The 27,573-nt window shown below is 33.9% G+C and overlaps 1 protein-coding gene and 2 long non-coding RNA genes across 3 annotated transcripts in view; 2 read left to right on the top strand and 1 right to left on the bottom strand.

Moving 5' to 3' along the window:
• Positions 1-138: 138 nt before the first annotated feature.
• Positions 139-11,219, top strand: LOC127554061 (uncharacterized). The gene is made up of 4 exons (XR_007951886.1): positions 139-220; positions 1,085-1,259; positions 4,239-4,366; positions 11,132-11,219. It is a non-coding gene; the product is annotated as an uncharacterized LOC127554061 (long non-coding RNA).
• Positions 8,328-27,573, bottom strand: part of SLC35A5 (solute carrier family 35 member A5) — a 49,060-nt gene continuing 29,814 nt past the window's right edge. The window contains exons 4-7 of the mRNA XM_051985289.1: positions 26,427-26,560; positions 13,962-14,029; positions 10,666-11,449; positions 8,328-9,518 (exon numbers count right to left, since the gene is read on the bottom strand). Of these exons, the coding sequence (XP_051841249.1) occupies positions 9,450-9,518; positions 10,666-11,449; positions 13,962-14,029; positions 26,427-26,560 (1,055 nt within the window). The 3' untranslated portion in view covers positions 8,328-9,449. The remainder of the gene's footprint in view (positions 9,519-10,665; positions 11,450-13,961; positions 14,030-26,426; positions 26,561-27,573) is intronic.
• LOC127554060 (uncharacterized) lies at positions 11,340-26,526 on the top strand. The gene is made up of 3 exons (XR_007951885.1): positions 11,340-11,437; positions 20,147-20,296; positions 26,429-26,526. It is a non-coding gene; the product is annotated as an uncharacterized LOC127554060 (long non-coding RNA).

Raw genomic sequence — 27,573 nt, 5'->3', positions numbered from 1 at the left:
AGTTTTCTTATCTAAAATGAGGGTAGAATGAGGGGTCCCATTACACTAGAGGGCCTCTAAAAGATATTGTTCAATTCTATGATTCTGATTTCCTGAGTTTTGTCCTCATTGACCATGTCCCTCTCTTTTGTCAGTACTTGCTCTCCATAGTTGTAGAATACTTCGGCCGGGTGAGACTTCCAGCTTACACCTATAATCGGATCCATTTTTTTGTGGCACTGTGAGTATTTCTCAGGGGTCAAAACTCTCATCCCCTTCCTGCCTAAATACATATAGTAAGTCAGAAGATCTCCCAGCCAAGTGGATCACTATTTTAGGTGTGATAGGGACCAATGCCATCCCTTCCATTCCAACAATTCCCTAAGTTGACCTAAATAACAAAGACTGCTGCTTTATCTGCATTATGAATACATACAAGGGAAAAGGAAGGAATTGAGTATTGAATCTAGTTTTGGAGTCCTAGTTTAGAGCATATAGACTGCTGGAGGAAGGAAAATTAGGATTCAAGGACCTTTATGTGGGCCACCAGAAACTTTGAATGGGCTACTGACTCATCTTCCTTACTTTGGCTATTTGTTATTCCAATTTGATTATACCTGATGACTCAACCAAATTTTAGACCAGGTGCTCTTGACTATTTTGTGGGTGTCGTGGACCCCCATAACAATGAATTGAAAACTATAAATTTCATATTAAATTACTACTTTTAAATGCATAAAATAAAATACATAGGTTTACAAAGGAAACAAATTATATTAAAATACAACCATCAAAATATTATAAGTTGCAAATTCATGGACCTCTAAAGTCTCTGTGGACCTCAAGTTAAGAATCCCTGTTCTAGATTCTTACTCTTCTTCTGATGTAGACTTTCCAGGGCCTGTTATTTGACATAGAAGGAAATTAGATTAGTCTGATGAGAATTGTTTGGAGTAAAGCTGTTATTAGTTCCTAACCTATGTATTACCTGGGTTATTTTGGGTACTTATTTCTTAGTTCTCCAGTACCACATTTTACTGGTTCTGAGTGAGTGCTCTGTCATTACTAGGCATCTGCTTTGTATTTTTCCTTCCCTTGTGGGCAGATTCATTGCCAATCAAATTGAGGAAGATGACATGAAATCTAAATTCAATATGATGCCTGCCCTTTTTGGAAAGAGACTGTGGCGCAATCTCTACTATGATTTCCGGCGGATACAGAGAAAATTCATTGTTGCGATGAACTGGAGAGTTCTGGTCACTCGCCAGATCTGTGATGAAGTGAGTGTCTGATGGTGGGTGGCTGTTTCACTGGGAGTTGTGACATTGACACACGGGGGATGATCCAAACTCAAAAGAAGAAAGACTGTTGGTGTTCTAGTTCTAAAAGATGAAGAACTTCTAAAAAATTTCATTAAAAGAAAAGAGGCAAATCTAAAATAAACAAGACACAGAAATGTCACTGCCCCTACAGGGAGAATAGTAAAAGGCAAAAACAAGAGGAGCATGTGATCAGAGATGAAGAGCTAGAAGGGTCTCAGAAGCCCTGGAGTTCATTTTTTAATTATTTTAAAAAATAGAGAGTTAGAATGACTTATCCAAGGCCACATAAGTTGTGAGTGGCACAATTTGAACCCAGGTCCTCTACTTACAAATCTAGTGCTCTTTTCTTTATGACATGTAGTAATTATGTCTAGAGTTCTGAACTCTAGACATAACACAACTCTAAAGCTAGGATTTCACTTATCCTGGTATATGTTTGTGTGTGTCTATATGTATACAACACTGTGGTTGGTCTTCCAGATGCAAATCTCTTGAACTCTAGGCCATCTTCCACTCACTTGTCAAAGTAATCTTACTAAAATACTGATCTGACCATGACTATCTACCCTCCTTTCCCCAATGAACTCCAATGGTTTCCTATCATTTTCAGCATCGAATATATAATCCTGTGGCATTCAAAGCCCTTTATAACCTAGCTCCTCTCCCTTCATTTCCAGTCTTCTTATACATCATCCCTAAATATATTCTTTCATCCAGAGTCACTGGCCTCTTCACCACTCCTCAAACAAGACACTTCGCTCCAGGCATTTTCTCGAGCTGTCTCTCATATCTAGAATTCCCTTCCTCTTCATTTCTGCTTACTGGCTTCTCTGGCTTTCTTCTCATCCCAGCTAAAACCCTACCTTCTTGTTCCCTCTTGGTTCTACTGCCTTTCCTCTTATTTTTAATTTATCCTGTACATAACATATTTATACATATCAAACAACATGTTTACATGTTGTCTTTTCCATTAGACTGAACTCAAAAGCAGATACTGTCTTTTATCTTTCTTTTGACTACCCAGTGCTCAGAACAGTGCCTGGCACACAGCTCGAGAGGTACATAGGTTTCACTATCCCATTTTTTAAAGATGAAAAGATTGCAATTTAGAGAGGTGATTTGCCCAAAGTAGTGGAACCAATATCTAAACTGAGGCCTTCTGACTCAAATCTAGGTTGCTATTTACTGTTTCATGATAACCATTCTAAATATATGTTCAGTTTCTATGTGTAGGAATTTTTTTTATTTTAATAATAGCTTTTTATTTTCAAAATAGATGCAAAGATAAGTTTTCAATATTCATACTGCAAAACTTTGTATTCCAAATTTTTCTCCCTTCCTTTCCCTGACCCCACTCCCTAAATAGCAAGCAATCCAACATAAACATGTATAATTCTTCTAAACACATTTCCACATTTAACAAAACAGTTGGTTTTAATATGGAAATATGTATCCTGTCCTTTCACCAAATTCTGTTTCTGATGTCTCACCACTCAATTAACAATTGCCTATTAAGGCACAGAGAGATAAAAGTATTGAGATCTGTCTTAGAAAAGGGATTACACACAATGATGAAAATATGAATCTTTTAAATGGGGAAATGGTGTGGTAGAAAAAGTCAGAGGATTCAGACTTCTACTATTTATTTTCTCCTGGCTCTATTTACTACTTCTGTAATTTTGGGCAGTTGCTTACCCTCTCAAGGTTTTGCTCATATAGAAATAAAGATTTTAAAAATTCCTTCCATTTTTAAAATCCTAAGAAGGTCCTATGTCTGGGACTCGTCTTCAACTGTAAACATAGACTCCCAGATGAAGAATCAAGGTTAAAATTGGGAAGACAGCACTGGTGCAGAACATGTAACTTTTGTTCTCAATCTCTTTTTGCTTGTCTGTAAAATGAGAATAACCATATGTATCATTAATATTTCTCAGAATTGTGAGGTTCCAATGCATTATGCATGTAAAAACACTTTATAAACTCTGGAGTACTGCATAATGTTATTATTTATGCCCAGAAGGTAAGTGTCAAACTTTTATTTCCATTTGACCAGGAAAATGGAGGAGAGATTTAAAGGGGAGATTACAGGAGTTTTTGTTTTTTTTTTTTTGAATGAAGAAAGAAGGGATTGGTAATGGGATCAAATGATAATTAACATTTATATGATTTATATGGCACTTTGAGGTTTATAGAGAACCTTTTTGTCAATAGCCTTTAAGAAAGGTGTCCATTTTACTGAAATCAACCTAAAGCATGCAGAGGCAGGTTAATTAATTTATCAGGAGTGGTGCAGTTAAAAAATATTATTGCCAGGATTGAATTTAGTTCTTTTGATTCCAAGACAAGCACTTTCTTCCATAATATCTGGAGGAGTGGAGGAAAACTTGAGAGTAGATACAAGGATATAGAGAAAAATACATAGAATAGAGTGCAGATATGAGTGGAAGTAGAAAAAATAAGTAAAAGGTAAGTATTGGAGAACTGCAAGGTATGAAAATAAGGCTGGAGTCTGTTGATATAAAACCCTTAAAAATTAGATTAGAGTGTCTTGATTTACTCTCAAGGAAGAGGGTGATGAAGAAAAGCTATAGATGAAAAAAAAATGAGTAAAAGATCACAGATTTAATGATGAGACTTTAGTGTTCTTGAGTTCAGCCCCCTCATTTTACAGATGAGAAACTGAGGCCCTGAGAGAAAAATATGATAATGACATTGTTATCCATTATACTATAATGCTAAGATTGACAGGAAATAATACCAGAGAGAAGAAGGCCAGCAAAGTTAGGCAGAGAATTCAGTGTGACCAAGGTCTAAAAAAAAGGATTTGTATATATGGTCAATCACAAACACTGGATCTGACTAGAGTTGCAAATGACACAACACAAGATTAAAGGGGAAATATCACAAAAACTTTTTTTTTATCTAACTTGCTTTTAGATCCAAGCCCAAGCCCCTACACACTGGGTCTGGGACAGGGACCGAGACCTCCTCACTTAAACTCTAGCTCTAGGAGGGTGGGACGGAGGGAATAGAATGGATGATACCAACACTCCAACAAATCCAGGGTGAGTACCCATTCCCAACAGCCCTATTCCCTTGCTCAGGTTCCCACAACTTTGTAATCATCAGTTGGCTGCCTCCTATAGGAATTCAATTTCAGGATATTGACATATTTCATTTGGAAAGAGGGATTCAGAGGTGTATTATTTCTAGATGTACCTGTTAAGAGAAGTGACCTTACTGAGTGATGATGAACCCATTTGGGATCCAAGTGGTACTCCTTGTCTGATAGTCACAACTAATTTGTTTATATGCTGAGCCAGATGGAAATATATTGAAGATTAACTGTGCTAACTTACCAAAGACAACTTATTTTATGTGATTTCTCAGTGAGCTATCATCCTCTAAGTTGTATATTAAAATGGATACCAAGGCTGAATAAGATATGTGTCACCCTAAATTTGGAAGGAATTGGAATATGATATTTCTCAGAATCATGAGAGTGGGTCAATAAATTATGAGGGAAACTGTGAGTAAGCTATCCAGGTGGGACAAAGTAATGAGAAACCTGGAATTTAGTTTAGTATAAATAAAGGCTTAGTTTTCTGTTAAAAGAATCATAATCACTCAAGAGGTATATTTTTTGGTCCAATCTGTAAGTACTTAAAAGTAGGAAGTTATAAGAAAATGAGTAGATCATAGATCGGCCCCAAACTTCTGAATAAGAAGACAAGGGCTTTCGTTCATCAGTAGAGGACTGTTGGAGCTGACTTTCCTAGAAGAAAGATTACAGCTTTACGTTGACTTTGGGATAAAATGCAAATATCCCAGGTTGGCTTTTAAAGAATTCCATGACCTAGGTCCAACTGACTTTTCCAGACATATCATATTAGCCCTCTTCATGTACTTTCATATTTCAGACAAATTGGGTTAATTATTCCTGAAATTGACATTATATTTTCAGTTTCTGCATCTGCACACAAGCTGCTCTCTAAGTACAGAATTCATTCTGTCTTTATGTCTCAGAATCATCTTTCTTTCATATTCAGGTAGGTCATCATCTTAGTAAAGCCTTCCAAATCTCTAGTTTGTTAGCAGAGGGAGTTTGGTATGACTATAGGAAGGAAGATAGAAGATAAAAAGCCTAGTAGTACAGACACTTTTAATCCCTGCTGCTGGGGAAACTAAGCTTGAGCTCGGGAATTCTGAGCTGCAATGGGGCCTAAGAGATTTAAGTGTTGTTGCTAACTCTGGCACATATGGTGACTTCTTGAGTGTGGGGGTCTACCAGGCTGCCTGAGGAGAGGGCAAACTAGCTCAGCTTTGAAACAGAACAAGTCAAAACTAACATGCAGTTTAGCAGTGGAGTCTAGTCTATGAGTGGCTGCTACACATCATCCAAGCTAAGTGAGATAGATCTTAGTCTTAAGAAAAAATAAAAGGAACAAAAATCATCAGTTCTACCCTATCTACTTGGCTCCAAGTGAATCTCCAAGGTAATCTTAATAGACCTAGGCTACAGGTCATGGGTAAGAAAAAGCCAAAAAGAACATATTCAACCTTACACAAATTCTGAGTTAGACTGAGGGAATTACTTCTGATGGAAGTAAAGGGAAGGACTCTCCCCTAGTTCGTTGAAATAGCTTTTAGATAGAAATTAGACTTAGGCAAACACTTTATACTATATGTAACCATCATATGAAAGTTCACACTATAGAAAAAATAGAAGAAAAGCAGATCATGTACCTCTCAGAAGGAACATGTTATTTTTGATAAAACAGGATAGAGGCAATTATAAAAGAACAGATTATTTAGAAATCGTGGTACACAATATAATCTAATATTAACATGCTGTAAGAAATGATGAATACAGAGATACCTAGCTGATGCAATGGATAGTGCACTGGCCCCGGAGTCAGGAGAACTGGAGTTCAAATTTGACCTCAGACATTTGACAATTACTAGCTGTATGATCTTGGAAGACCCCCAAGGTTTTACTTCACACACACAAAAAAGAAATGATGAATACAAATAAAAATGCAAAGATCTACATAAACAGATACAGAATGTAATAAGCAGAGTCAAGAAAATAACATGCACAATGACTATAACAATATAAATGAAAATAACCATACATGAATTAAAACTGAATGCTGAAAAATTATAAAGAACAAGTATGTCTTGAAAGAAGAGATATTAGAAAAGCATTCCCATCTCACCTCTTTACAGAGGATGGAGATCTACAAATGTTGCACATTACACTTATTTTCAAATTGTTGTTGGTATGTTGTTCAATTATGCTGGTTCCTCTTTTTTTAATCTTAAAAAATACTATTTGTTAAATAGAATGGCTTTCTGGGAGGGGAAGGAATTATGAGAGATACTGAGGAAAATACGATGATGTTAAAAAAAAAAGTGCATCAATAGAAATGTTTAAAAAAAAAAAAAAGAAAGGAAGAAAGAAAAACCTTAAGGGTATGAACAAAGGGTTCTCAACATTATCTTGCAGTGAAGAGGTCACATAGCAATTTTAAGTCATTGTTAGTTTGACAGTAGCAGGTCAGTAAACAACCAACAAATGACATCACTAGTTGTTTGGGGAAACATCCAACAGTTTCAGAGAGAAGTATTTTCGTTAAGGGATTGGTACTAGGATCATGAATTGTCAGGGTCACTTGTGATATCTTTCCCAATTACCCAATTTCCCAATTACATGTATGGGAGAATATGTTCCTGTGGGTATAGGGATGGGGTATGTATATTACATGTTATGTATTTATTATGTTAAAGTGATTTTGCTTTCAGTTAATATTTTAAAGTTTAGCCAAATAAAAGAAACTGAAAATGGAGACTTGGATACTAACTTAAAGCATAGTTTGAATCTGAGGCTAGATTTTAGCGGACCATGTTTGTAGGAGGAGGGATCTAAATTACATGAGTATTTTTTTCCCCCTCAAAACCTTATATTTACTTCTCTGTGTACACGCTATTTCTCCAACACAATATAATTCTCCAAGGATAGAGCCTATAATGTTTAGTCTTTGTAGCTAGAGTGCTTTGCATACTTCACAACGATGAAATTCAATGTTTATTTAATGAACTGAATTGAGTTTTACCAGTGTATCACAAAAATTCTGTGGCAGAGATATCTATATGAGCAGAGGCCTTTGGTGAAGAATTCAATTAAATATTAAAAATATTTAGCATTGTGTTAAATCCTCAGGGAGATAGAAGATTTAGACAAGGCATAGTTTCTTTCTCTTGAGAATTCATGTCTAATAGGGATATGAAACACAAACACATGTACACAGAAAAGCAATTTCCTAAGATTCTAATTTGCAGAACAGTTGTTGATCTGCAAGGGAGTTATCTTCAAAAAAATCGTAAGTCTATTCACTTCAAAAAATCAAATACAACAAATATCTGAGAAATGCAAATTATGATAAGAGGTCAGAGGGGTGAGGGTACTCCAGCAAGTTTGTGTAACAAGGACTTTCTCCATTGGGGAATCCTTAGGATTCAACTTTAATTAACATAGATTTTTTTTTTTTCTTTTTGTAATGAGAAACTGAGAATGGAACCTAGCAGGAAAAACCTATTCCAAGAAAAGAGAGAGGCATGTAGGATTCTTGGCTAGAGTATGGAGGTAGGAGTGGGAGAGAGAGAGGAGGGACCTTAAACACACACACACACACACACACACCACACACACACACACACACACACACACACCACATGGTGCTATGTGGCAGAAAAGATAGAGGAAGCTGGTAAGTGGCAAGTACCATGAAATCTGAAAGTAGGACTTGGGGGAAGGGAAGAAAACCAATTTCACAGTTTTCCAAGGTTTTGTCTTGCTCTTAATTAAGGATAGGGCAATAGATGGACATGGAAGCCCTAGTTAAGTGTTCTCACTCTCAATTTTCCTTGTATTTATCTGTGTATATATGTTTCCCAGTAGATAATAAGCTCTTTGCAGGCTTAATGTTAAACTGATTTGAAATTACTGAAAAACTAAGAAAGTGATACAGATTATTATAAAATGTTTTATTTTTAAGTCTTTTTGTTTTAAAATAATTAGTTGCTAACTGTGCAATAACAATACTAGTTTTCAAAGTCCTTCACTTGAGGACTGCAGGGATCAGAGCTACAATCACACTGTTCTAATTTTCTCTCAGAAAAAAAGTGTAATACAGGATACAGACGCACACACACATCAGTCATCCTGCTTAAAAACTCACAAACATATTAATAAAAATATTATTCACTGAAATTTAACTGTATTCAAAAATAACAAACTTGATATTTTTTAATAGAGAGAAAAGTTCAGCTTTTTCCAATGAATAAACTATTGAGTAAAAGTAACAACTATGGTGATCTGGAAATTCTACTCTGATTTAAATTGTTGTTCACTTTAAAAGTTTACAGAACAATCACCAAAAACTTATTGCTCATGAATTCCATAAAATTCACATTTGGACATTTGGTTTAAAAAAAAAAAAAAGAAATTTTTTGGCAAAAGGAAAAAAAATAATACACAAATTCCACAGTCTTCTGAGTAGTCAGAAATTTGCATTTTTTAGAGCAAAAATTTGATTAAGGGTTCTCAAGACCCTTAAGAGAAAAATAAAGAGATAACTCTACTCTCAAAAGGTTAAGGGTATTTAAGGTAATATTTAAAATTACATAAAGAGAAAAATAAAGACTTAAATTGTCCCTCAGTAGCAAAAGAGCCATGAGGTTCATTTTTGATAAGGCATCTACTCACTGCAAATCATAAACTCTGTGAACTTTGGGAAATTTTGAAATTATAAACTAGAGCAGATTATGATTTGTATTCATGGAAGGAGCTGCTATACTAATAAAAATGCAGGTCTTTGATGGACTGACATGAGTTTTTCCTATAAGTTTAGAGGAGTAGTTAAAGTGTATACTCTATATTTTTTGGCAACTTGAGATACTATGTAAATATTTCACATTAAATTATAAAGTGTGGGGCTAGTTCAACTGTGCCTCAATACCATAGTTATTTCCTTGAGCCTTTGATATTTCTTAGCAAAATTAAAAATTAAAAAGTTGTAAATGAAAAGAAAAACATTAAAAATTAATAGCGAATTCTTAAGAATTGCCATTTGTTTTTGGTCCCAGCTAGAAAGCATCATCTTCTGATTCATTGTCACTGCTAGGTTTAGTCAGAAGTTCCAGTTCTTCTCCATCCTAAAGGAAATATATATTGGAAATTAATATATTAAAACAACATATTATAATTAACTTTCAAAGACTTCTTGAAAGGAGGGAAATGCTGAATTTTGTTTTGTTAAGTTTTTGCTGCCAGATCAAAAAGGCATATTTATAGCTTGCAAAACCAGTTACTGAACATCTCATAAAACTGATTTTATAATAAGATAAATTTTGGTAAAATATACACTATATTTATTGCAAAGTTAAAACTGTATCAAGATTTTAGTATGGTCATAGTTTTTAAAAGTGTAGATAGCACACTCTGCTGGTCAATACCAGTAATGGCTATGGATAAAAACAAGAAAAACTTAAATTCTTACTGCCTCCTACTTTTTCTTTTCCTTTCCCTTTTCCTTTCCTTTTTCCTTTCCCTTCTCCCCCTCTTTCTTCCCTTCACTAGCCTCCCAGAGTTATCCTTTTCAAAGGTCCTTTAAAAGTGTTGGCTATATCTTTTAGATAAAAAAGGACAATAAATACTTGTTATTTGGCCAAGAGGTAGAGCAAAAAATTGGCATATTCCATTTGACAGAAATTTCATTCTGAAATAGTTTCCAAATTTTTGGTCAAGCAAGAGCTATGTCAACAAAAAGAATCTTAAATTGTCATTCAACATCTGACAGAACTATAACGCCATCTTATACACATCTGCAGTCTGGCCTCCTAACTCACTAGCTGAGTTAAATCTCTTAATTCCTGTTTGCCTCAGTTTCCTTATTTGTACAATGATGATAAAAGCATCCACCTTGCAAGGTTGTTGTGAAGACCAAATAAGATAATAGTTGCAAAGCTCTTAGCACAGTGCCTGACACATAGTAAGCACTACATTAGCTATTATTATTCATGAATGAAGAGAAAATTAAGGAGCTCAGTTACATTTATTTACATATTATTATTTATGTTTCCATGTTTAAATATTATTTTCTTAACTAGACCAGTAGGCTAGGATTTTAGGTCACCTTTTCTGTATATCCTATATAGCATCTTGCATTTTATCTAGAGTAAATATTCACTTATCCAAAAGATATTTTTAGAGATTCAAAAAATTGTTTTTCATCTTTTTACATTAACAACTAGCCTTAGAACTCTGATTGAGGAGATAGAAAATAACATTCTAGGTACTCACCCCACTTGATCGTTCCCAGAGATTGCCACTTAGATCTTTGATCCTTTCTTGAATAGAAGCATATTCCAGACTTCTAGATTTACTAGAGTTATAAATAAATATAGAAAGAAGGACTGTTGGGGCTTCCAGAAAGAACTCCAAAGATGGTTTGAAGTCAAAGATTAGGACAGATATTGTAGTGATTATCACTGTTGTGACTTGAGCCATTAGAACATGGAACATATTATCCAGAAATTTCAAAATAAAGGCTACTGAAAGACCCTGGAGAGCAGTGACAAAAATAAGCGCTATTGAAAATGCATTGTGGCCATAAAAAATTCCACAATTCTCCATCTGGCCATAGTTACTGATCTGAAGGCTTAAGGTCAATCCATTGAAAATCACTCCAAAGGCATAGAGTTTACTATTCTGTATGAAGATATTTTGAGTGAGCTGATCCCCTTCCTTCAATATCTTTTCATTATAGATGTTGGCCATCGAAGAAATAAAACACTGAACCACCACAAGTATATGACCCAGGCCCAGGCGGATACGACTGAAAGTCCCAGCTGTGGTATTCCATTTCACTTCAGGAACAGTCCATTGCTTTGCTGTACAATTGTCTTTTCCATGGCACTCACTTAGTGGCCTTGTGAGGAGGAAGCAAGAGTTGGATGAACTGAGAAATGCATTGTGATGAAATCTATGTCTTGCCAAGTGTATATTTTCAGTCCCTCCAGTCAGGGCAACAATTGACAAAAAAAGAATCATCAGAGAAGCCCACTGTATCCAGGTGAGATGTCGCCTATTCACAAAGAAAAAAAATAAGATCATATTTACTCCATGTATTTTACCCTCTATATTTAATGGTTATCATTAAAATCAACTCATTAGTATTTGGATTAATAAATCCTGCAATGCTCTCAAATAATCCTTTGCTGCCTGAGTTCAAAGGAAATTGATTGTTGTTTCTGGATCTCAAACTTAGACTTTTAATTAATATTTATAGGATATGCTTCCCTTTGGGTCACTGAATCACTTCACACTAAAAACTCATTTTGGAAACCTTTCTTTTACTTCCATACCTAATTATGATGTTTTAAAGATTCGGAGACTTTTTTGTTTACTGTTTGTTTGGATATGTTCTTGACATACATTGATTGGGTTCCTGTAAGCTGTACTCACAGATCATTGTATCATAATCTTCAGAAACCACCAGATTCATAAAAATTAATAAGAGGATAAATATTTTTAAATATCTAAAACTATTTTTAAAAAAGTATAGAATGGATAGATTTGTACAATTAAATATATTTGTACATCTAAAAATATCTAAACACTTGAGGCTAGGGAAGGGAATAGTTGCACTGGGTTAGAGATTGTTCTCTTAACCAAAACACCACCATTTTACAAAAGCCACATTTTTTCCAAGTGGTCTGATCCAAAACAAAAACATAGTTTTGAGTTTCTTACATGTATTTTTGTATCTAATTAGACAATGACTAAAATGTCATCATAAAATGGTTTTAATTTGACAAATTGTGATGCAAAAACAAAATTATTGATTTAAGTCTGATTTTCATGATAGCTTGGGACTCTATTTCCTTCCCCCCACACTAGAGGAATACATACCCAATTTTAAAAAATAAATTGATAGGAAAATACTTTTGTACCCACAGACATTTGCATGATAGTTATTTTCTAGAATTAGTCACAAATTTAAGTGTAATTTGCAAATATTTCAAAATATATTTCTGAAAAGCTCCTTAAACTACCTATTAGTTAAAATTTATTTTCATAATTCATAAATAAAAGGCTAGCACTAAACTAAATTAGATGAGATGACTTTTATTTCAGATTCTTTCCCTCCCCTCCCCTTAAAGATCATAAAAGAAAATTTCTTTTGGGCAAGGGAAAAATCCTCAAGGAATTTCTTAGACTTGGAGAATTGCTGAAGATATCAAATTATCATTCTTTGAAGGATAGAAGTCTGACAATTGTATATCCTAAGTCATTATTCATAGTGTCACACAGATATGTGATTTGAGGAATCAGAAACAGAAAAAAGAATGCCATATTATAAACAAGAAGGACAAGCAACTAACATAATATCATTTTATTAAGCTTCCAATTTAAATGAGAATTAAGAAGGATTAAAAATCTGAAGAATCATAAGCTCCAAATGGAGACAATATGGTTTGTTGGAAAAAAGACTCAAAAGATCTTGAGTGGAATCTCACCTCTTCAATTTCCTAGTTCTCTTATCCTGGGCAAGTTATTCAACTTTAATCTGTGAAAGAAGGAAAATAATACCTCCTCTATTTTCTTCATAAGTTTGCTATGATCCTCAAAAGACATAATGAATATAAACTATCTAACAGAGAAAAGCAATACATAAATGTAAGCTAATCATTATCTTAATTTAGGACACTTCAGTTATCGTGCCTAATTAACAAAGTTGAAAATACTTAATGATCCCAATTTTAAATTATTTTATTACAATACATGCAAAGATTAATTTTTCATTAGACTGAAAATTTAGTTCAATTCCTTGCACAGTGTGTTAACTTTCTGACTAGCTTAGAATGAAATAATTTGTTCCACAGAGATCTAAAAGATAGTTCTATTATAATGTAAAAAGTTTAAGCCTATTATTATTAATCTATAGTCTATTTGTAACATTCCAACTTGTCTTAAGAGCTATTTTTAAAATGAAAAAAGCTACAGTCTTTTTTAATACTTTAACATACTATATACGTCATATCTCCCAAACTAAAAACATATCCAAAAATTCATGGCTGCCTATGTTTGCACATATAACTTAGGGAGTATGAATGAATGAAAAGACAATTATTAATTGCTTCTATGTGTTAAACTCTGTGCTAATAAGGCATGGGGATACAAATTTAAAAAATCAATTCAGTGAATTCTTAAGAAGCTCACATTTTAACTGGGAGAATGGGAGGACAGAGAGGAAAGATGAATGGAAAGGCCCAGAAGCCTTACTTTGGAATTATTTGCAGAAACCCAGAGTCTCAAAAATAAAATACTAACACTACTTTGCACATTTATCTTTCTTTGGAAGAGCCCAAACTATTTAATACACCTTATCAAGGGGATTTGATCAAATTTTCATTGGAGCTTTGATTTGAGTTTCCCTACTTTCCAGATAGGTTAAATAACTTATCCAATACAACAAAGAAAACTAGAAATAAAATCCAAATTGGACTCTGAGATTATGGTGTTCAGGGTTATCATCTGAAACAGAGTGAGGCAGTTTTAAGGTATGATATATGCTTTCACAGTAAGTTACTTACTTTAGCACTATCCTGAATAGAAGAGCTGTTGTTATAATGCTAAAATTTGAGAAAAGCACAGCCATGGCCTAGAAAGAAACATAAGATAGGGTTACAATGGAAACAAAGTAATGACCTCAGAAATCTCTCAACTTGGTGTTCACTTGACAAAAAGGCTTTCTGGTCAAAATATAGAGGTTATTAGGGCAGCTCTTTCACTAGAGGATTAAATTCCATTGTTATTGCTGGGTAAATTTATGCAGATATAATCAAATATTAAGCAGGAATTGAAAATCCATGCTTAACTGCTCATGTAAACAATCTGCATGTGCAGATTCAAAGATAGACATAAATTCTAAAGGTTTGGCTTTGGAAGCTAAGTAAGCACTAAAAGTAATTTTCATCAAATTTCATATTCACAATGAGTATCTCAAGTTCTCAAAGTATTTCTTTGAAACATCTCATCAATTTCTATGAGATAGGCAGGAAGCAGTTACTATTATGTCCCCTAGACAGGTGATAATTTGTTCTTCATGAGTTCAAATCCAGCCTCAGACACTTATTGTGTGACACTGGGCAAATCACTTAATGTGGTTTGCCTCAGTTCCTCAACTTTAAAATCATCTGGAGAAGGAAATAGCAAACCACTCCAGTATCTCTGCTGAAAAACAAAACAAAACAAAACAAAACAAAACAAAACAAACAAAACAAACAAACAAACAAAAAAACCTAAATAGGCTTAGGAAGAGTCAGACATGATTAAAACAACTGAAGAACAATAAGGATAGTAAGAAAAATGGTCACACCAACTGATAAATGACTTGTGGAGGAAAGGGAAGAAGGGAAAACAGGGCTTAAATCTAGGCCTTCTTACTCCAAATGCATTGCTTCTTGCTATACATGTTTCTGACTTACTTTCTTCATACTTAATTCATATTGTTGATTTACTGGCACTTTCTGTTTTTTAAAGTACTGTTAAGTTTCCTTACTAGGAGTTCCCTCTATCAGTGAAATCACAGGTCTTCTATAATCTTGGAGAAGAACTTAAAATCTTGTATTATTTTATTACATATTTATAGAAATCCACATTGGGATGAGGAATATTTGGTATATTTTGTTGAAGATAAATGTTTGTAGGGGGTGCAGTGACAATAATAATTCTGGTCAGGGCTGATGGAAATTTTATCATATAAAGACAATTTTATTTGGCCAAACAAATAGAGAAAACTATTTACTAAAGCTAGTATAGAACAAACAACATATTTAGTTTGGAACACTAAGTCTTCTCTTATGTTATACACAGGATAAATATATAATTATTTATAATATGTTTGACAACTGATCATCCATATTACAGAAAAAGTGCTTTAGTGTTGGAGCATTTTCCAAGGGAGCATCAATACTGAATATTTTACTGAATATAACGAATAGTTTTCCTTAACATTAAACCAAAATTAACTTCCTCCTTTAATGATTTGTCCTATTTGATCTTATCCACTTTCAACAATTCTGCTGCAACTTCTGGCTGGCTTTGTGAAATCAAGAATATTACAAATATTCTTTTTCACAACCTCTGCCTCTTCTAATAGATCTAGACAATATAAAGGCTGTGAAATATGTTCATGATTATTTAATTTATTGTGCATCCATTGGGCAGATAGTATTCATTGTTCTACATGCAGTTCAAATACAGTGTCCCAAAAGTTTTAAAGAACTTTAAAACTATTGAAGCTTGAAATCATGGTAAGACCTTTGAGATACTGAGTACGGCTTAGGTTAGGTGAAATAAAAGTTAAATATTAATAGCAACAACTAACATTTATTTAGCACTTCAAGGTTTTGCAAAGGATTTTACATGTTATCTCATCTGATTCTTCTAACTCTGGAGGACAAGTCTTATTATTATCCCCATTTTACAGATGAGGAAGCTGGGGATCAGAGAGATTAAATCTTTTATGCAAGGTCACAAAGTTATTAACTATAAATCAGTATATGAATTCAGATCTTCTATAAATCAGTATATAAATTCAGATCTTTCTGACTTTGTTCTTTATTCTGTCCACAATGCCATCTAATTACTGTTAAAAAAAAAAAAAAAACCTCCTGTCTTTTGTAAAGAGAAATCTCAAAAACATAGATTCATATACCAATAATAATACACATATAAAGAAGTGAAGGCACCCTAAGTACATAAAGTGGTTGAGGAGATGAGTTATATGCCAAATTACTAATAAAAGTCTTCCTGGAAGAATTGAATTTTTAAATTAATATTAAAGCCTGGAAGAGCATAGAACAGTTTAGGGTAAGAACAATCTGGTTAAAGAAACTGTTTGACTTTCCTTCAGATCAGGTTAACACATTCCTCAATATGAGTAGCCCAGATGAATAACTAGTATGATTAGAATGGCAAGTATTAAGCATTTAGATTATCTAGGCCTAATACCACTGAGTGCCAAGGAGAAAAAAGCTTTCAATATAAATATTTCAAATGTAAACAAGGTAAAGACTTAAGAACAAGAATAACTTCTCTGGCAAAACTGAGTATAATCTTACAAGAGAAAAATATAGCTCTTTAATAAAAGTGAGGACTTTCCAGCATTCCTAATGAAGAGGCCCAAGTTGAGTAGATACTTTGAAATGGAAACCACAGCTAGAGAAGCATAGAAAGGTAAACATAGAACAATCGGAAGGGATTATATGATAATGAAGTGTTTAAATCCTAAAGTCTCTTTGGAACCCTAATATCTTAAAGGATCACAGAGAAAGTAATAAGTCAGAGGGTAGAGGAGAAGTTTGATTTGGATAATCTTATGAAAATAAAAGGACAAGAAAAGAAGAAAAGAAATACATTATAGAAGAAAAAAGAAAGAAAGAGGCTAGAATTTGCCACATAATGGAGTGCATAAAAAAGAAGCTGCACAAAAAGCATATTTTCAGCTGTGCTGAGAAAGACCATATAAATATGAACAGTTTGATGACAAAATATATTAAATACTACAGAAGGGAGAGGGGATAAGGGAATTCAGAGAGAGAGAGACCTAAGCAACATAAATTGAAGGATAGAGCTCACTAGGATAAAAAGGAAGGAAATACACAAGTAACAATTCCAATTGTGAATGTGATTAAGATCATTCACCCATATAATGGAGGGAGAGCAATGCAGATTAGAAAGCAGAGGCTCATATGTTGTCTATAAGAAAAACATTTGAGACAGAAAGCTTCAGAGAGGTAAATACCAGAATAAAATCTATCATGTTTTAACTAAATACAGAAAAAACAAGGATAACATCATGATCTCAGATAAGGCAAGAGTAAAAATGGACTTGAATAAAATAGGGAAATTTCATTATGCATAAAAATACCACAGACAATGAATTAATATCATATATGTATAGCAATGATTTGTTGTTGTTGTTGTTCAGTTGTTATAGTCTTATCTGACTTCTCACAACTCCATTTGGGGCTTTCCTGGTAAAGATATTGGAGTGGTTTGCCATTTTCCTCTCCAGTTCATTTTACAGATGAAGAAACTAAGGCAAACAGGGTTAGGTGACTTACCCAGAGTCACTCAGCTAAGAAGTGTCTGAGGCCAGAATTGAAATCAGATGCGTCTTCCTGACTCCAGACTTGGGCTCCTATGTGCTTGTGGCACCACTTAGGAGCCCCAATAACATATCTTTAAATGGAACATCTTAAAAGGAATCAGCACCCAGTGAGTGCAGAGGCATGGAGCAGGGATGCTACTGGCTGAAGATACTTGCAGGAGGTTGAAGCTTTTGGTTTAAGGTTCCTGGTCAGAGGGGAGAACTGAAGGGAAGCTTGAGATACCATCCCCCCATTTCATATCTCTTGTTTAAAAAAAAATGAATGGACAAAGAACAAAGAACCCCACCATTGAAATATGTTATAGAAATAGGGAAGACTGGAGTCTTCAGAAGAGAGTCCTTTAGTTAAAAAAATAAATAAATAAAAAAGGTTCTACCCCAAAGAGTAACATGAAAAGGTCTTCTACCCAGAGAGAATTTATAGAACTAAAAAAAAAAAAAAAAAAAAAAAAAGAATTTAAAAATCAAATGAGAGACATTGAAGAAAAACAAAAATAAATAGATGAATAAATGAATGAATGAATAAATAAACAAACAAATGAATGAATAAATAAATATCACCCAAGAAAAACAAGAAGATTTTGGAGGGGGAAAAAAAAAAATAACCAACTAGAATAGAAGTACTCAAAGATGAAAATAATTCTTTGAAAATTAGAATTGGGCAAGGGGAAGCGAGTGAAGCTGTAAGAGATCAAGAAATAACAAAACTGATTATAAAGAATGAGAATATAAAAAACAACAGATCTGGAGAACAGATCAAAAAGAGAAAAATATAAGAATAATTGGACTGCCAGAAAAGTTGTGACCAAAAAGAGAACCTTGACAAAATAATGCAGAAAATAATCCAAGAAAATTGTCCTGGAGTACATGAGGGGAAAATAGAAAGAGAAAAAACCCACTGATCACTACCTCAAAGAGATCCTTTGTGGAAAACACACAGAAATATTATTGCCAAATTTTGAAATACCCAGATCAAAGAGAAAACTTTGCAAGAAACAAGAAAAAAGCAATTCAAATACTCTGGATCTACAATTAGAATTGTATAAGACATCAGCAGCTACAACAAAAAACTGAAGGTCCTGGAATCATATCTACTGACAATCTAAAGAACTAGGCCTTTGGCCAAAAATATCATATCCAGCAAAATTATAAATAATTTTGAATGAGAAAAAAAGGACTTTCAACAAACTTGCAGATTTTCAGGACATTCTATCAATCAAACCCAAATTTAACAGAAAATTTAATATATAAAAGGCAATATTAAAGAACAGTTTATCAATGGATAAACTGTTAAACATGGAAAAATTGTTTTTTTTTTTAACCTGGGAAATGTATACTATAAGTTTAAGATTCATATCAACAACAAGTTAGTTCAAAAGAAAGATTGGCACAATTAAGGTAAAAATAGTAATGAAGCTATAAAAATGAGGTGCAGAGGAAGAATAGACACAGAGGCATCAGAAGGGGGAGGAGGGCTCATAGTTCTGAAAACCTATTTACATTGGGAATGTGTTCAATAGGCAACACTACATATATATATATCATAAAGCGTCCTTCAAAATCTATAAAGAAATAAAGGGGAAAGGATGGGCAGAAGCAAAGAGTGAGGGAAGAAGACAAGAGAGGGATCCTTGGGTGAGGGGAGGTTAAGTAATAGCAAGGCAAGGTATGGAGTAAAATTAAAGAGTTAGCAGGGTAGGGGCAACTAGGTGGTTCAATGGATAAAGCATCAGCCCTGAAGTCAGGATGACTTGAGTTCAAATCTGATCTCATTTAATACTTCCTAGCTGTGTGACCCTGGGCAAGTCACTTAACCCCAATTGCCTCATCGAAAAAAAAAAAAAGTTAGCAGGATAGGAAAGATGTACGTCTACATGAGGTGTGTGTGAAAATGTATGTATGTATGTATCAACATATATATATACACACACACACATAAAACATATCTTTTCTTAACTGTAGCTTGTTTGGGGGTGGTAGAGGGGAAAAAGAATAAAGCAAATAAGGTGTACAGCAGAGAACCATAGAAAAATTTACAAAGAAGTAAAGAAAAAATGGACATTCATGAATATAATTTCTGATACACACACACACACACACACACACACACACACATATATATCTATATATATATATATATATATATCTAGATATATATATATATACTTTATTGATCTGGTAATTTATTTTTATATATTTTGAATCCTCTCTGATATTCTGCTGAGCACATGACAATGTTCTCTTTTATTTTGCTTTATTTTGTTCTCTATTCCTTTTCTGTTTTTCTTTTTTTCTTACTTTTTCTTTTTCAAATAAACTAAAACAAAATAAATAAATAAAAATGGGGATAATAATAGCTTCTACCTCATATGGTTGTTCTAAGGATCAAGTAAGGCAATATTTGCAAAGTGCTTGGCATAGTGCCTGGCACATAATATAAATGCTAGCTATTATTATTACTGTTTGGTTTTGTATCCTCAGAACTTAGCACAGTGCTTCATTGTATAGTAAGTTCTTAACAAATACTCATTGATGACTACTTTGCATAAAGAAAAGCTACTAAATTCAGAATTCAGAATAATCAATTTTTTCTTTTAAAAGGTATTAAATCTTAATTGGCCCAAAGGACAAAAGATCAAATCACAAATGCAGGTTTTTGGTGACCTAAGCACACAGCCAGCACAAGAGGAGTCCTAGCAGCTCTTCCATTAGGCTTTTGACATGCCACTAGCATGGTCAACCCAGAGGCAGGTAAGCTATGCCTAATTAAGTCAGTGAATCTATATTCACTTGGATAGCCCTTCAATGTTACGGCTAAACAAACTTCCATTTATTAATTTTTTTAAAAGAAAAAAATGAATAAAGTGATTCCTGTGGGAATAATGATGAAGTCAGACAATGTGGATTTGCAGGAAATCCAATCTGGATTATTTTGTGACTTCATTCAACAGTATTTTGTACTTCCCAAGTAGTACCAAAAATGGCAAAATAGTACAATGAAAACAGTGTTATTGTCTGTCTTTGGAGCCAGGGGATGTTAATTCAAATTCCAGCTCTGCCACACTCTCTGTGTTGAACTTGGGCAAGTGACTTTACTCCTCTCCCCTAAACTTTCTCTTGTATAGGACAGAAGAGCTATATGGGCAGATCCATCTTTTTTTTTTACAAATCGAAATAATGATGATCCTAAGATAGACATTCTTAAGATGAGGAGTATTACAGTTTAAAAGGTTTAAAGACAAAGGGGAGAGGGAAGTAAGGACTGTAAATAGTGCTTTAAAAACACACACACACACACACACACACACACACACACATTAAATCTAGGTTCCAGATAGTGAAAGGAGATAAGTAAAGCCAGAACAAGGTGATGGACTAAGAAAAAAAGAATGCTATAAGTATAGAGGAAAAGAAGGATGAAATGGAGGGACACTGTGGGAAAGGGAGAGAAAAATACCAGAAATGATTTGAGAAGGATTTTTTTTTTAGTTTTGGATCAGTTTGAGATGGCAATAAGATTTAGACTGATGGTCCTTGGCAGTTGCTGAGATATATTGGAGAGAAAAACCATAACTGAGGAAGTTGATAAACTTTATGAAGTCAGGGGTGTTTGTGGGCTCACTGACACAAAGACTTAAGTTCCCAAGAATAAGGGAAAAAATTAAGTAGAGATAACTATAAGTCAGGGACTAAGGACTTATTGAGAAGTAGATGAAGGCAGTAAGGATCTGAACACTGCATAGATCTAAATAACTGAAGAAATGTAAATTACTCATGATAGAATTAACATAATAAAAATGAAATTATCTAACTTACTCATTCAGTGCCATATCAAGCTATCAAAGTATTACTTTATAGAATTAGAAAAAATAGCAATAAAATTCAAATGGAGGCATAAAAGGCCAAGATATCAAGGAACATGATGTAGAAGTTAGAATGAAGGAGGTCTGGAGGCCTGATAGTATCAGTATTCAAGCGTCACTATAAAGTAATAATTCTCAAAACAATTTTTTATTGGTTAAAAAATAGAGAGATTGATCAGTGCAACAGTTTAGGTACACAACATATAGAACCAAATTAATCTAATAACTTGGACAATAGTAATATATATGGAATAAATTAGATTTAGATTAGTAACTCATACCTTATACTGAGATAAACTCCAAATATCTATATTATCTAGATTTAAAAGACCACATTATAAACAAATTAAAGAAATAAGAAAAAAATAACTATCTGATTTATAAGGGGAGAGAAAAGCACATTCATGGCCAAAGGATAGAGAGACTCACAGAAAATAAAATTGTATTGATTACATAAAATTTAAAAGTTTTTGCACAAATCTAATAAAGCTAAAAGAGGTGATAAATTCAGAACACGGAATCAGACATTTTTCAATCAATAGGAAAATGTGTTTTGCTTGACTATGTATATCTGTTATAAGGAACTTTTTTTTTTTTGACCAAAGAGGTGGGGTTGGAGTGAGGAAAGAAAATAAATTTCTGTTAATTAAATCTTTTTAAATGTTCTGTATATAAAGTGAATCTCAAAGGAAGAAAGACTGGTGATAAAAAGATGAACTGAAAGTAAGTCAGGAGTATTTGTATGCTGACTATTCCAGCTGGCTTCTGTATGTAACCTCAAAAGAAAGGCTGACAAAGGATAATATATCTTCAAAAGAGAGATTTCTGAGTGCCAGGAGACGCAAGAAGGGTGAGGAAAAAAAATTGGAGATGAAGTGTATTGTACTTTAACAACAGTGTGGAGTTTCCTGAGGGCTGATAGAAGGGAAAGAAAGAAGAGAATAGGGACCAGGAAGCATTTTGGGTGACCTGAATAAAGTTAAGAGTACAAGGAGATCCGGGAAGGAAAAAGTAGCTTTGCCTCAGAAGATAGTTTTCCCAATCACAAAGAATAAATGAATAGAAAGTAGAAAATTTGCTAGCAAGAGAACAGAATGTGTGCCAAGTAGTTTTAAGTTTTAAGTTACATCAATCCAAGATTGTACCTAGAATGGTGCTTCTACTGATGTTATCAGGAACATTTTTAACTTTATTAACTTCACCTCCATTCAGCTCCAGATGACTAGAAGAATACATTTCTTTTTTTTTTTTATTTAATATTTTTATTTTCTCAGTTGCAGGTAAAATTATTTTTTACATTTGTTTTTAAAACTTTGAGTTCAAGATTTTCTCCCTTTCTCCCCACCCCAACCCTGTTTAAAAAGGGATATATGAAGTTGTGCAAAACATTTCTATAAAAGTCATGTTTTAAAAGAAAACATACATCTCTTCCCTCCAAAAAATCCCTTGAGAAAAATAAAGTAAAGAAAAAGGATGCTTCAAACTGTATTCAGACATAACCATTTCTTTTTCTGGGTATGTATGGCATTTTTTCATCATAAGTTTTTCAGAGTAATCATAGATCATTATATTACTGAGAATTACAAAGTCATTCACAGCTGATTACTTTGTACACAATACATTTCACTTTGCTTCAGTTCACAGAAGACTTTCCAGGTTGTTCTGAGAACATCCTGTTCATCCTTTCCTATAGAACAATAATATTCCATTATAATCACATACCACAATTTATTGTCATTCTTCAATTGAAGGGCATGCCTCGGGTTTCCAATTCTCTGCCTTGAGAAGAGAGCTACTAGAAAAAATTTTTGTACATATAGGTCCTTTTCCTTTTTAAAAAAAATCTCTTTTGGGATTCATGCTTAGTAATGGTATTGTTAGGTGAAAGAACATACATGATTTTTCAGCATAGCTCATATGTTTTGATCATTTATCAATGGGTGAATGGCTCTTATGTTTTAAAATAAATTTGACTCAATTCATTATCCATTTGAGAAATGAGGCTTTCATCAGAGAAACTTGATTCAAAATTATTTTCCAATCTCTATTGCTAACTATATTTGGCCCTTATTTATTCTATTCTTTCTTCCTTTTTACTGACTCCCCCTCAAAAGTGTTTTGCTGACCACTCTCTTTCCCAATATGCCTTCTTCTTTATCATTCTCCCCCCTTCTTATATGCTCTTCCTCTTCTACTTTTCTTCTGGATAAGATAGATTTCTATACCCAAATTGAGTCTATATGTTATTTCCTCTTTGTTATCCTCTCTTCCTTTCCACTGCAAAAGCTTTTTCTTGCCTCTTTTATGATAGATAATTTGTATCATTCCATCTCTCCCTTTCCCTTTCTTCCCTTAATTTTTTTAGATGTTTATTTCTTCATATTCAACTTATACCTGTTCCCTGGCTATATATATTTCTTCCAATTGCTATAGTAAGGAGAAAATTCTGAGTTACAAATATCGTCCTCCCATGTAGTAATAGTTTAAAGTGATTAACCTTATTAAATCCTTATGATATCCTTTTCCTAATTACCTCCTTATGCTTCTCCTGAGTCCTATATTTGAAAATCAAATTTTCTTTTCAGTTCTGGTCTTTTCATCCAAATCCTTGAAATTCCTCTATTTCATTGAATATCCATCTTTCCCACTGAAGGATTATACTTAGTTTTGCTAGGTAGGTGATTCTTGGTTGCAATTCCAGCATCACTCACTGCTCTTCAAAATATCATTTTCCAGATTTTCTAATTCTTTCGTGCAGAAGCTGCTAAATCTTGTGTTATCTTGACTATGGCTCCACTATACTTGAATTGTTTCTTTCTAGATGTTTACAACATTTCCTCTTTGATCTGGGAGTTCTAGAATAGCTACAATATTCCTGGGAGTTTTCATTTCATTCTTTAGGAGGTGATCGGCAGATTCTTTTAATTTCCATTTACTCTTCTGTTCTAGAATATCAAGACAGTTTCCCTTTCTAATTTCTTGAAAGATGATGTCAATACTCTTTTTTATCATGATTTTTCAGGTAGACTAATAATTTTAAAATTATTTCTCTTGATTTCTCAGAAAGTCATTAGCTTTCATTTCCTCACTCTTAAGTTTCAAGAAATTATTTTCCTCAGTGAAATTTCAGACCACTTTTGGTATTCCATTTGGCAAATTTTGCTTTTTAAGGCATTCTTCTCTTCAATATCTTTGTGATTTCCTCTTTCACCAATTTCTCTTTTTTTTTTTTTCCTAATTTTCTTATTTGATTTTCAAAATCTCTTTTAAGCTCTCCCATAGCCTGGGATCTTATTTTTCTTGGGGGCTTTAGATGTAGGAGCTTAGACTTTGTTATCATCTGTTGAGTGTGTGTGTTTTGATCTTCCTTGTCACTATATTAAATTTCTATGGTCAGAATTCTTTTCTGTTGTCTATTCATTTTCCTAATCTATTACTCAGCTTTTAACTCTTTGTTAAAGTAGGGCTCTGTTTCCAGGGTGGAAGGTATACTGTCCCAAACTGTTTTAAGAGATCCTTTTAGGGACCAAAATCATTCTTTTCTCCCTTGGAAATGTAAAAAATGTCTCTGCTACACTGTAGCTATAAGATCTAATATGCTAAAGCAACAGTACTAGTGAAGAGACTTCCTGCAAGCTGAGGCCTCTAGAAGGTGCTGTCTCTCTTGCTGCCCACGTCCATTCCTGGTTTGCTCACCCTACTGACAGATCTTTCCTGCTGACCCTCCAAGTTGTCTTTGGTATCGCTGGGCTGAAAGGTCTAGAAACTGCTAGTACTGCTACTGATTCAGAAACCCAAGGTCCAATCTTCCTTTGCTGATGCTGGAGTCAGGATGGGGCCAGGGCCAGGGTTGTATTGGCACAGCCTGTGCCAGGACTGCGTGCTGGACTCCTCATGCCACAGATTTTTCCTGCTGACCTTCTAAATTGTTATCAGCTAGAAAATGTTCTACTCCTCTTTTGTATGTTCTAATACTCTGAAATTATGTTTAGAATCATTATTTAAAGAAATTTGGAGTAGTTTGAGGAAGACTTCAGGGCCTTTACTCTATCCTCTTGGCTCTACCTCCCCACTGGTAGATCACATTCCAAGGGCCCAGATTCTTACAGAAAAGAGGTGTTTAATAAATGTTCACTGAATTTAATCAATGAATCAATAAGCTTTTTGTTAATAGTGACTATGTATATGGCAAACATTTTTTAAGCATATACCAAAAAACCCAGCAACAACAGTCCCTTCCCTCAAAGAGTTTACATCCTGACCAGGAAGTAAACAATTATGTAAATAGGTACAGACAAAGTTCATACAGAGTAGATGGAAGGTAACTGGGAAGAACAGTAAAAACTGACTATAGAAGGAGGCATTGGAATCAAGGATGCTGAGCTGAAGAAAGCCAGGGGTTATAAGAGACAAAAGTAAAGAGGAAAAACATTCCAGGGGTGGAATACACAGTGCAAAGACAAAGAAACAAGTGATAAGATTTTCTGGGTGAGGAATAGAAATTAGGCCAAGAAGACTGGCCTAAAGAGTTTTTGCAGAATAATAGTTAAAATGAGGAAGACTGGATGAGGCCAGATTATAAGGATTAAGGATACTAAGGAATCATTAGAGTTTAGTGAGTAAGTGGGGGTAGGGAGAACATGGTTAGCTTTAAGAAAATCATTTTGATATTTGTGTGGAAAATGGATTAAATTAAAGGGAGATTAATTAGAAGACACTCACAGATTGCAACAGATATTCTCCCATCAAAAGACTTCCCTCTTCTAACAGAGGGACTATGCGAGTCTAGGGCTGTTCCTCACAAATTGCCAAGATTATAGGCTTACCCACTGAAAAAGTTCTAGTCTAGGAGTTTAAAAATAGATCATATTAACTCAAGAAGGCCAATAATAGGCATAAGTAGTATCAATGCCAATGTCAACATAAGACAACCAAAGCCACAAGCACAATAAAAGAACAAGCTCATTTTTCCTATATTGCTTCAATTTTTTTTTTTTCTTTTTGTCAAATTTACTTACAGGCTGAAGATAGGACAGGACATAGAAGACAATCAGATTATCCAGAAAATAAAGGAAGGCAGGAATGGACCACTTCACATAATGGCAGAGATCTCTCCAAGATGCACATCCAAAATCTTTACACTGATAGTCCTCTACAGGAAAAGATAAAATGGATACGGAACTGGTATTGGTGAAAACAATCAAATTTTAGATGAAAAAACAAAACTAGATTTCGTTTCTAAAAATACTTCCTTTAAAAAAGATTTATGGATTTGTCTAGATGAATGCTCAATTACTTTAAAAAATAAAAGACAATAATGGATATAGCCAAGAAAATTAATGTCTTACATTATTCTTGTTGATATACCTCTTCTCTGCCCTTAGGAAATACAGTGAGAATGATGGTACTAATTTCTATTTACTTGAGATCCTGGAAGTAATAACTGAGGAGATCCAGGAATATACTTTACATCTATTGGCATAAGATTAAGACAATTTAATAAGACAATTTAGCTAAAAGAAAAGGTTAGATATTTAGAGAAGAAACTTATTTTTTCATTGTAGTCTTAAAGAGATAAGACTAGACTTCAAATTTGAACATACCTCTGCAACACTAAAAAAAAAAATAAATAAACTTGACTTTCATTTTTCTTTTATGAGGCGATTGGGATTAAGTGACTTGCCCAGGGTCAACAGCTAGGAAGTCTTAAAAATCTGAGGCCATATTTGAACTCAGGTCCTCCTGACTCCAGAGCTAGTGATCTATCCACTGTGCTAGCTAGCTGTCCCCTATACTTAACTTTCAAATGAATAATCTGAATTATAGTCTCATACCCTAGTTTTCAAAAAGTCTAGTGGCAGTCATCCCATAGGAGTGGAAATGGTAGGAAGACCAATGGCACAAAGTTCAAACAAAGCATAAAAATGCCCAAGTTTCATGCATTTTTCAACATTTCCCATTCAGACGTTTGGATTAAGAAGCTTAGTCTAATATGAAATAAGATATTCAAATATAGTAAACTGTTAGAAGTTTCTCTTCCTACTAGATGTGAGAAATTGCTTGTTTATATTAAGCCTCATAGTTGAAGTTTACTAGATGTAGGAGAACAGATTTGATACATGATTTTCTAGTAATCAGTAAATTCATCAGAATGAGACACTCTCT

This window comes from Antechinus flavipes, chromosome 3, assembly GCF_016432865.1.
Source record: "Antechinus flavipes isolate AdamAnt ecotype Samford, QLD, Australia chromosome 3, AdamAnt_v2, whole genome shotgun sequence".
In the NCBI taxonomy this organism is placed as follows: Eukaryota; Metazoa; Chordata; class Mammalia; order Dasyuromorphia; family Dasyuridae; genus Antechinus; species Antechinus flavipes.
The sequence above is the reverse complement of the archived record's forward strand: the minus strand, read 5'-3'. Positions and strand labels throughout refer to the sequence as shown.